Raw genomic sequence first — 12,041 nt, forward strand, 5'->3', positions numbered from 1 at the left:
CCATTGAACACACACACACACACACGCACACGCATGCATGAGCGGCACCACAGAGGATGTCCACTGGACATTTCTTAGGCATCAGCCGTAACGACACGAGCAGCAAAATGCCCGAAATTATGGAGCGGAGCTCATACAGCGTGCACGGCGTCGTGTCGCTATAGAGGTCGTGTAGTCGCTTTAGTGCTGGACCTCGGATAAGGCTATAATGCGTCTCCCGGCTCTCAGCAGGTCTGTGGCGGTGCTGCTCTGCCTTTTGGGATGCGATATCTGGAAAGCCTTGACTACAGCTTTGCGAGAAGATAGCGACGCCCAAGGTAAGGCGATCACCTGCCTGACTCCCCGTATTTTGACCGGCGTTAGAGAAGAAGACGAGCAAGCGACTAACGCTGATCTCCATAACAAAGCCAGGCCAGGACACCTAACCTAGGTTGTTAAACCTCCTGTCAGATTAAGTGCTCTAGTTCACTTTTAAACACAACAGTAACGAATTAGATTATTTTGGGGAGGCTTGTGGACTTTTCCCCTTGCAAATTTAAGGTCGGTGTGGTCGTTCTCGCTGTTTCTAATTACGTGTGGCGAGCAGCAATGGCAGGAAGTCAAAATCCACTCCAGGATTTTGCTCCAACTGCCTGTGCAACTTGGCTGGAGCGCGGCTGGAGCGGAGCGGAGCGGGCGGTTGGAACGAATTCCAGGGGTGGATTTTTAGCGTCCTGGACGTGGATTTGCCACCGCTGGGATTTTGATGAATCTCAGTCAGGCTAGCTTCAGTGTTTGCAAAGATATGAGCATATTAAGTCAGTTTTCTTGTTACTCTGTTATAAGTCTAATATTATTGAATCTAATCTATCTAATGAATTAGTTTTTATGCTGTATAACGCAGTAAACCTACTTTCTGGACGCGTTTTACGATTTGTTGTGGTCTCAGTCGTGCTGCTCCAGTTGGGTTTATAGTGAATTACACTGGTAGTGTTACTCACTGTCCCTCAATAGGAGCTAGTTATTGGCATGATGTTGGGTTTCCTGTCATTAATTCAGCTCTGGCGGGCTTTTCAGCTCACATTTCATTCACATTTCTGATCATCCGAGAGTGTGGAAAGCATCTAAGAAGGGGGCTCTGCAGTGGGCTGTTTTTAGGATGCTAAGTTTGGAGCATTTCTGATGGAAATCCGCAGAGACTGCAGACAACAGCCTGCGGAGTGACCTAAAAAACGGCCGGGCAGTTTATTTTGAAAACGTGTGTACAGGGGTCCTTTTTGTCGGCCAGCAGCCTTCATCTGCCGTTTCTCCATGACTGGCTTCATGCTGAAATGCCCCCTCCCCCCTCTGCTGGAGCAGAAGGCTCTGTTGCCCCTCATGCTCTGTGCTCTGGGTGGGTCTGGGGCAAATCCATAGCCACCTGAATAAGGGGGCTTGAAGTCTGGCTGGCTGTGTGTGCGCAACCTAGTTTTATTTGCTGAATAGCTGGATTTTATTACCTGGAAGCACAGAAACACACACATGGTTAAAGGAACCATAGCCTGCAATTCTTGTTTATTATTATTATTATTATTATTATTATTATTATTATTATTATTTTATAGTTAATAAAGAGACATGATATAGGTGAGGTCATATTAAAGTAAATCATTGGTTTGTTTTTAACAGACTGATTATGTAATATTGCATTCTGATCGGATATACAGTCTTAATGTGAAAGTTCAGAATGTGGGTTTGCCTGTCTTACCAGCATATGAGCATTTCCCTTACATTTTGCACCCAGCCTCTCTTTATCCCGTAGACGTAAGAGGCCTGACTGTGGCCTGAAGGCTAATATATGCATATAACCTCTGCTGTGATTGGCCAACCTGTTTAAACACTCCTTGTAACTACAACATACAAAAGGGGCGGGGCTAAACAGCTGTAGCATGAATAGGAGGGTAAATGAGATCACAAAAACAATACAGTGGTTTGCCGCTTCGCTTGCTTTAATAAATGCATTGTGACTAAGGAGTGAGCTCTACAGTTTATATGTTCTATATATATATATATATATATATATATATATATATATATATATATATATATATATATATATATATATATATATATATATATATATATAATCACCCTTTATTTATGTGGATAATCAGAGCCCTTCAATATATAACAAATAATACAGTAATCACAGGATCTGAGTTGCATATTACTGGTACTGTATGTGTGTTAGTTTTTTTTCTTCTTCAACCATCGGCATACACTTACTGTAGACTCTTGTTTTTCCAAATGCACTCCCATAAACGAAGGCTTAATGGAGTTGTAATGGTGTGTAATAGTTTCCTTCTAAAGTGAGTTGTTTCTAGAAAACTCATTGTTAAGAAATCAGATGTTGGGAAATCAGTTTCTGCTGTTATAGAAATGATTCATGATTCACGCAGACATTTCAGTGCAATTAGCCAAGACTGAACCAGGCTTTTAATAGTAACAGACTCATCTTATTGTTTCTGGTTCTAATAATGAGCTTGGTCTTCATACTAAACAACAATAAACTAAATTAAACTAATATTAAATAATATTTTGGCAAAAATAAAGATTTACTACTGTATTGTTTAACTTGTAGGGATGGCCTAGTCTGTTTTTTTTTTTTTTTGTTTTGTTTTGTTTTTTTCCCCTTCGCCCCCCTAACATTTTTAATATGACTATACACCATGGCATCCTGGACTGATGTATGTTTTGGTCTACATTTGTACATTAACTGTTTTATAGTTACTGTAATATCTTATTTGAATGCACAGATAAGACAAGCTTTCCAGTAATCTGGCTGGAAATGGTTTGTTTTACCACATTAGTAACCAGCCATGGTTTAAAAGTGAAATATGTGGCAGAAGTGCTACACATTTTATGCTAGGTCTGTAAGCAGTACACTGAAATGTCCAGTTTTTTCACAGCTGTTTTCAGTTCATTTGCACTATCAGTCATCTGTAACCAACTGAATGCATTTTGATCTGCAGTAACAGACATACTTAAAAATAACGCTAATGGACATCCATGGCCGGGATTCCCAGAAAGCAAAATTGGCTTTGCTCTTTCTGGGTGGGTAAGATGACTCTATGTATCCACCCAACACTCAGCCTGATGGCTAGCCAGGGTGCGTGTCTGTTGGCTGATGCAAAAAAGTTAGTAGTTAGTGTTCTCTTCAGAGCGCGTCAAGCTGTCCAGTGGCGTTGTGTGGTGGTAGTTTAAAAAGAAGAGATGGGTTGGCTTAATATGATTCAGTAGTAGCGCATGCTATCTTTCATCCTCCCAGCACTGGTAGCATTGTGTAATAGGGAGTCTTAAAGGGGAGCTAAGGGGTGGGAATTGGGAATGACTACTTTGCGGAAAACCACTTTTTGCTAATTATGAAATGTAAATATATACATGGTCAGAGTTTTTAAAGTCTGTAAAAAGCTTCTATCTGAGTTTTATACATTTGGCCAAACAGAATAAATAGACCTGACTAAACAGTAGTAAACCATGCATAGCCTTTCAAATCCTTAACAAAATCTAGGCAACTTCTGTATGGCTGAAAAATCATCTGAATATGCTTTTCTGGCCAAATAATCATTGCCAGAGCATTGTGTAATAGATTAATCATGACCGCCCTAGAAATGTTTCATTTTTCAATCCTATTCTGTCGTCAGGGTTAAGTTTGCAGGACAGGAAGCCTCTTACTTTAGGCACAGTGAATGAGAGTAGATTTCCCTCCTGCATGCTCTTAGGCTCTGAGGCTCTTAGGACACTCTTTATGGGGTGGAGGAGAGAGTCAGGCAGTCTCACATCTGGATAAGCCATTTTTTGCATGTAAAGGAAAGGCCTGCTTGTTTTATGTGGTACAGAACAGCACAAAACCCTGAAATCCGTACTGAAGCAGCATGTTGCACATTTTCGCATGTCTCTGCATTTCAGGCCTGGGGCTCAGGTATTTGCAGTGTAAGCATTTTTTCACCTATGAATTAAGAAACATTAGAATTGGGCTTTTCAGTTTGTGTGAGCATGTAACTGAAAGTGCTAGTAAAGTTGGTGTGTGTGTTAATGTGTGCATGTCTAAGGCATGACTGATGCTGGTGCTGGGTTTATTGCAGCAGCTGGTTTGATCTCTGCTGGAAGTGGGTAATCAGGGTGAGGAGTTTTGGTTGGAGTTGAGGTTTGGGGTTATGGCTTGTATTTGGTTTGATTAAAGGAGGGAAAGGGACAGATGTTTTGGAGTTATCAAGTACCGCTAGAGCTGAAAGAGAATCGCCCCCAAGTCTTCCCTCCCTTCTGCCAAAACCATTAAGCTTCAGAGAAACAGAGGAGGACCATGAGGTCACTGGGCTCCAAAGTGGAGACCTTCAGTTTTGCCTTTAGCATGTTTTGGCAGCAGACTGATACTGCACATATTTGCAGACAGAATCTGACTATTTACATCAGTTTGATCAGATTCTGACATATTTTCTCAGACATAGGCCTGCATTTATCATTTATCATTAATCTTTCTAAGTCAGTTTTAATCAGACATACACATGTTGTAGCAGCAAGTTCCAGCCAAGGTCTTTTAGGACAACATGACAAAGATGGATGATCTTGGCTTGTTTATCCAACTAATTTTTCAAGATATTCGACTGTTGGAGCAAGCAATTTTTTTTTATTTTTTTCATTTTATCGCTAATCAGATGATGACTGTCCATGACACGAAGATAACTTATGAAGTGCTGTGATGACGAGTGTAGTGTCTTTGCATTCTCTGTGGGGTGGTATTCAGATTAGGGCCAAATTCTAATTGGGCTGCAATGAAGTTCAGACAATTTAGACTAGTCTGTTGTTGGGATCTGACATATCAGTCGAATCTTGAACACAATGTCAGTCATTATTAAGGTCTGCAAAATATAGTCAGGCCTACTGTTTGGTTCAGACAGATTTTAATTGTAATTGAGCCAAGTGTAGACTAAGGTTGATCAGGATTTCGAGTCTGTAGTAGTTTTTTAACAAAATGTCAGATCTTTTGTTAGGATAGAACAAAAAGTAGTCTACAGTTAGGATGGAATAGGATGGATTCTGGTCTTGGATTCTGGTCTTCACTCAGAATGTACTAGAGTCTCAGAAAATTAAAATATTGTGAAAAGGTGCATTATTATATTGTGTTATTGTAATTTTATTCAAAATGTAATTTTATATTCATTACATGTAAAGTGACATCTCAAACCTATGTGTTTTTACTTTTGATCAGTATGGCTTATAATTCATTAAACTCCAGAAACTCCAATTATCAGACTATTTAATTTTGACTTTGAATAAACTACTACTCAAACATAAAAAAAAAACTTAAAATCTGCCCATTTAAAGGAAATGAATATAAAATCAAATTTTATATCAAAGGATTTATTTCACAGTATTTCATTTTTTAGATGGCTTGTATACCAATATGCTGTTGGTTTGGAGTGTTTTCTGGTCCACTGTTTGTTTCAGACAGAATTTTGTCAGGTTTAAAGTTTTGTCGGGTGTACAGTAAGGTTTTGGCAGAATATGTACTAGACTGCGGTCGGGTTTGGAGGGATTTATCTGGACTGCAGTTGGGGTTGACCGTTTTTGTTCTGGGCTGCAGGTGGGTTTAGATAAATTTTCTAGTCTGGACAGTCTGCAGTCAGGTTTGGCTGGTTGTGGCCTGTCTTACAGTCAGTTTTGAGTTTTATCGAACTTAAATTCTAAAGTTGAGGCTGTTTGTTGGTTTGCCAGTCTTTATTCAGGTTCTTTCTACTACCAGGCTCAGTTTTAGCTCTCTTGCAAATATACAAAGACTGTTGTTCTTCTGAGAGTACACTGGGTGAACAAACAGTCTGGTTCTTGCTGCCTACATATCAAACCAAAAACAGGCGTAGAAATGATCGGTTAGACATTAACCAGTCAGATGACTTCAGAGGCTTGTCTTTTCTCTCTCACACACACTTTTAACCTTCTGCAACCTTCACTGTCTCTACGGGGTTTTGAGACTAATCAATACAATGTGTTTTTGAGACAATCTTCTGCTGGTGGAGTTAGGATCTATCCAATGATTGATCTTTCTCGTTATTATTAGACACCAGATCCTGTTCTCAGGGTTAATAATGTACAATCTCAAGGTTAGACAGAAGTAGTGCCTGCTTTGGTTTAAGTGTTGAGTGTCTGAGGGAATTCAGTGGTATTATATCCTGTAAAGCCCTGTAGAGATTTAACAACTGAAGATAGATGAGATAGATGGTCAGCACTTTAATCACAAAGGGACTTATCGGCCAAGGAAGACCATGAATTGCAGACTTCAGGCAGTCCTTGCATGCAAAAGATGTGCAACAAAGTACTAAATATGACTGCTTTATTGTACCCGTCATTGCAACCAAACTTTGTGGTACTCTGAAATGAGGGGGACTGAGTAAAAAAGTGTTGTGATTTCAACATGGTGAAACTGAAATGCATGCAAAACCCCTTAATTTAAAGTCAGGAATGTGTACTTTAATCACATCTGATGGACTGAATCACGTCTGACTTGACATTTTTGTGGAGCAGAGTGACGTATCCAGATGAAATGTTTCTTTGTCTCAAACATTATGGAGAGCACTGTATGTTTTGCATCCTAAGCTAGCGCCACATGACTTTTAGACGTCCTGTGTTTACATTTTTATGCATAAAAATATAAAATTGTACCTTTTGAGATTCTCAAATTCCATTCGTATAAATGTTGTGTTGCTATAAAGTCTATAACTGTAAAATGCAAACCTCCATAAACAACTAATTTTCTGATTCAGTGAAGACAGATCAGCATCTGGAACAGTACAGCATCTTGTTGTACTACTGTTGTGCATTTCCTTGGTCTAGATTCATCCCCTGTTCCTGCCTCTCTCACTCCAGCTCTCTCCACTGCAATGCAGCACTGTGCAGCTCCTCTGTCTGTGCACTCCCTGCTACAGTCATTACTGACCAAAAGCATAAACGCTAAAAAGCAAGGTGCAGCACATCACATACTGCACTCCTGCCAAAAATTAGTTACAGCATATCTGCTGTTCCTCTTAAAACTGCTTCAGCCCGTAGAGCCTGCAAAAAACGCTTACTACTGCAGCGTTGGTTCCACAATTTGATCAAGTTTTCAGTGTTTTAGCATAAATATTATTTGACCTGTACCCCTTTCCCCCCCATAATAATTTGAAAGTTCATGTTTATTGCATCATTTATGCTCTAAGTGGAAGTGATTTTCCTGAAAATATGAGGCCACACTCATTTGTGCCAGTTTTTGTTCATGAGTGGACAGACAAGAAATTCAGGCACCTGTTTCTTCACATAAGCATAAACTAAACCTGTCTGAGCCAAGAGCTGAGCGTGAGCTGCAACGACAAAACCAAAACACGCCCATTATAATGAATGGAGCTGTGTACACCAGCCTAGTGCGCCAGAGCAGCCCTTTTGACATACACTGCATTTTTGTTTTGTTTTAATTTGTGTTGCTTTAATTGTTCAGGGTCTGTGGGAAAATTGCTGAAATACTAGAAATTTTCGTTAATAATGCCAGTTTTTTTTATTATTATTATTTTTATCTGCATTTAAATGTGTAGCTAATAGGGCTGCACAATTTAAGTTTGAATAAAATTTTACTTTAATGACTTCCGTGAACTGAAGTGTGCACTTATTTAGTCTACTTATTAAACACAGAAGCGCATGTCTTTGCTGAGCATATATTAATAATATTTCCAGAATTTCATACGGCTCTCTAGCAGCTCTGATGGAAACAATAAGCTTACGTTTAACAGTAACTAACAAATGCGTCCTCTGCTTCAATTAGGAGACTTTTCTTCTTTTTCTTCTCTTTTTTTTTTTTTTTTTAAACACGCCAGCTCTCAAAATGCAGCACTCTGTAAGCTAACAATCACCTAATGTTTATACACATAAAAACTCCTGATTTAGTTACTAGTTAGTTTGGCTAGGCGCTATTCGCTGCAGTCCCCCATTCTAGGTATCTAAGCCTTGACTTGTTTGCATCCTTTGCTGGCCTTTGGCCCAGTATCACTGACCTGGGAGATTTTATGGAACTTTTTGAACAATAATGAATTTTAAAATAAAATAAAATTGAAATGTAAATCAAGATCTTTTTTGAGACAAGTTGACAGCCTGCTTACCTAAAGTATTGTAACCTTAAACTGTGTATTTCCACTGAAATAATAATAATAATAAGGCACATTTTGCAGTTGAAGCCTGTTCTGTAGTTTCCGTCCAGTGTAGACATCCTGAACGTATTGTGATGTGATGCAACGCTACGTTTAGCAGCAGTCATATGCAGCAGCAGTACTGGAGATATTGGTCTTTGAAAAGTGTGATTGATAAATGTAAATAATAAAACTATGGTATAAATGCAGTTATCATAGCTCAAGGCTGAAGGCTGGGTACTCCTCTTTAGACCAATAAAACATCTTGTGAATAATGACCAGTGCATGGCTGCATAAACTGTATAATAATAAGTATGTATTCTGCTCATTATAGCAGTGACTTTCATTTAATACATTTATTCTATTAACAATAAATGTATTAAATTAAATATTGTACAGTATTTGTAATAAATGTCAGCATGTTGATGATGTCTTTTAATATTGTGGTGATCTATTTTTGCCTTGTCACCTTTTAGTACATTTTATATGTGTTAATTTGTTATATTTTGTTTTACAAAGTTAGTAAAGTAATGTTTAAGTCAATCTTGATGCCTTAAGTCTCTCTCACATGGTGAGGTATACGGTTTATTCATTCACCAGTGGTATTGGATTGGTATTAGGTATCGACCAATATGCAAAGTTTATGTATCGGCATCGGAATAAAAATAAAAAAGCCTGATCGGTGCAGCCCTACTCAGTAGTAGTAAAGAAGTGAGTCTATTTTAGTTTGCTTAAAAATAACTGCTTGGGTGTTTCTGCTGAGCCTAACTCTGGTTACATTTGATTTTTGAGCCTTTTTGTGCCTGTAGCAGTGATCTAATCTAATTTTTTTGTAAAGATGAGGCATTATTTAACTCTAAAGTGAAAAGGGTGTTATCTGCTGACTAGAGTTATGCTGCTGGCTGTGTAGTCAGTCCTTTGTATTTGTCTTTTCAGTTAATTACATTTAATCATATAATGCTTACACGTAAAGCATTCTTGGTTAACTGCTTCGCCTAAGTAGCCACAAAGCTTAACAGTTTGCATGAAATTGCACAAGATTGCACTAGAGATTTGCCTTTCTCATTGTCTATTATGCCAGTACTGCCTTGTTACTCCAGTATTTTTACTAGATGCATGTTTGTTTCATTCATGTTTCCCCCATTTTTAGTAATTTTACTTTTAGTTCAGATCCCACTTAGTACCCAGGACTCCCCTTTTCAATGGAGAGAGTGAAAGAAAAGAGGATGAAAGCTTGCCGAGTTACATGAAGCCAGACACCACATCTTTTCACAATGCTGCTTCATTGGACAGCTGAACACGTTTGGAGGGCAACACTTGCTGCCACTGGCTTTGTTCAGTTGTAGGACTGAACCAGTGATCTCCCAATCATAGGGCCAATGTCTAGACAGCCACTCGGGACAATATATCGTTTCAGTTTCATGTGCGGTAGTCACATTGCAGGATGTGCAAAGTCGCATGAGGCAAATGAAATTAAACATGTCATGCTACAACTTCCTTCATACAAAAGGACAATTTGCCACTGTTCTCACTGTTTGACAGGAGGCAGATTATGTTTGCCCAGTATCACCAGGGTCATTACTAATATTGTGACATTTTGGATCATTGACTCCTGGACAAATCTGGGTTTTTTTTTGTATCGCAATATTTAGCAGGACCACAATTTTTTTTCCCCCATATCATGCAGCCCTACTCAGGAGCCTCCTTCCTTTTTAGTGCTTGTTGTCGATGTTTTCTGCACTCTTACAGGAAACTGCTTTTGCTATGTATAGCAAAAGTAAGTAGTAGAGTTTTTTTTGAATAACAAACTGCGGAGCATATCGGCAACTTTTTGAGACAATCCATGAAAAATGGTCCCAAAATCCAGCCACTCATATCTATGATGATTTTTAAATGAAAGGTTTTTTTATTATTATTATTTTGGGAAGGGGCTGCTCTCTACCTTTACCCTGAAAAACATCACAGAAGTGGTTCAGTCATTATTCACCCAAACCAATAGCACAGTTTCATTTTTATGGGCCATTAAGAACTAATGGTACTGTAAAGAGAGCCAGGTTCCTTGAAGCTGGTGAAGTTTTGCATATTCCGACTTTTGTCTTAATAGCTTTCGAACAGTGGATGACCGTGTTTAATATGTATCAGTTATCATTATCAGCAAGCTGGTCAGCTCTTCTATTTTACATTTGTTTGACACTGATGTAGAACATGTTTTTTGTGGACTGTTACTGATGTAGGAGTTTAACAACCGTCCACATGCTGTATTGCATTGTAAGTGGTAATCATCAGGGTCCAAGCACACCATGCCATTATGGTGACTGTAGAGCAAAAACAATGGACAGCTTAGAACACATGTTGGGTCTCAAAAGGAGATGTCGCAATGAGCTTTTGACCTTGCTATGATATGCAACACATTTTAAATGAATAAGCCAAAATTATTATTATTATTATTATTATTATTTATTGTTTATTTATTTATTATTATTTATTGCTCAACTGTTTAAATATTTTGACAACAATATTGTCATCAGCTTTTATTATTATTATTTTTTTTTTTAACACATTTTCTTTTATAGGAACAAGCAATTGCCATCTCAAGTAAGCCCATTACCCATTACTACAGCTCTGGCTTAAATTGAATGCATAATTCTAATAATCATTCCATTGTTTCTAAATAAATAAAATAAAATACATGGCTTGTAAACCTTTCTTTTTTGGAGCATGGCCAGTGTAAACGCTGCTGGGCCAAGTCCAAATTTGAACCACTGACCCAGATTAAAGCCAGTTAAAACAATCTTTATTATTTAGCCCTAAGCTATGGAATCTATGACGTTATGAGACACATTCTTTAATCACTGGCAGAAAGCAGAAGAAATGGTCAGAGAGAGCAGCGAATACAGTGTGTTATTCTGGACCCATTGTAAAAGGAGGTGGAGACAGTTCACTGGCTAAGCTATGAATAAGACTACTTGCGTTTAAAACGTAATCTTCAGGGGAAGGGGGGGCTCCACATATGTGGATATGAGCATTCATTGAGCATTTCTTAGACTGTAATATGATGCAAAAATCAGAAAACTGTTTTAGTTTGTTTTCCCCAGTTATTAAACAGCCTGGCTGTCATCCTCATTCAAGTAAATAGAAACCAGGTCTTGTTTAACTGGAAATAACCGCCTAGAGGTTTTGCTAAGCTGGCCAGAACAGCCAGTTCGCGCCGAGGTTCTACGAATCCTGAAAGGAGCCATTTCAGTTTCATTCAGAGCTCATTTGGTTTAAAGGATCTTAAGGTGGACAGTCTTTCCTATAAGGAACCAAGTTGCTGCCCCCCCCCCCCCTCACAGTTGCAGTTGTCCTATGACGTACTCAGTGTGCTAACAGGCAGCTGTTTTTCTGTCTTGGCATCTCAAACTTTGAAAGAACATCTGGATCTGGTGGGTTCCCAGTAGAATCTGATTGGTGAACTGAATTTTGAAAAAAGCTTGACTGCCTCTTCCCCAACTGGGAGGGCTGCTTTCAGATCAGTGGGATCTGAAAGAGGGAGGAACCGAGTGAGGAGAAATTATGTGCTTTGCTAACTGTTCTTCTTAGTTTTATGGATTAAAAGAAAAAATCCAAAAAAGCCACTTTGCTGGTGAACGCAACAGTGTAGATTAGCTAGTTTATAGCTGTTAGCCCTTTCTGGAGCTTGTCAAACTGAATCACATACAGTCCTGGAGTGTGTTTTTATTGTGGGGTTGTGTGCAACTTTATGAATAAAAAACACATTCATTTTTACATTCTTGGCTTTTCAATGCAGGAACACGTTTGAAGGTAGAATGAAAATCTGGAATTGGAAGCCATAGAAGAAGCTTTAGCCTTGTGATAGAAACTGACTCCTGATAA

The 12,041-nt window shown here is 38.7% G+C and overlaps 1 protein-coding gene across 2 annotated transcripts in view; it reads left to right on the top strand.

The window, feature by feature from the left end:
* The window catches only part of fam171a1 (family with sequence similarity 171 member A1), a 44,009-nt gene continuing 31,968 nt past the window's right edge, over nucleotides 1-12,041 (top strand). For both annotated transcript variants that reach the window (XM_072692263.1, XM_072692264.1), the window contains exon 1: nucleotides 1-317. In XM_072692263.1, the coding sequence (XP_072548364.1) occupies nucleotides 209-317 (109 nt within the window). In that variant the 5' untranslated portion in view covers nucleotides 1-208. The remainder of the gene's footprint in view (nucleotides 318-12,041) is intronic.

Source organism: Salminus brasiliensis, chromosome 1, assembly GCF_030463535.1.
Source record: "Salminus brasiliensis chromosome 1, fSalBra1.hap2, whole genome shotgun sequence".
Classification (NCBI taxonomy): Eukaryota; Metazoa; Chordata; class Actinopteri; order Characiformes; family Bryconidae; genus Salminus; species Salminus brasiliensis.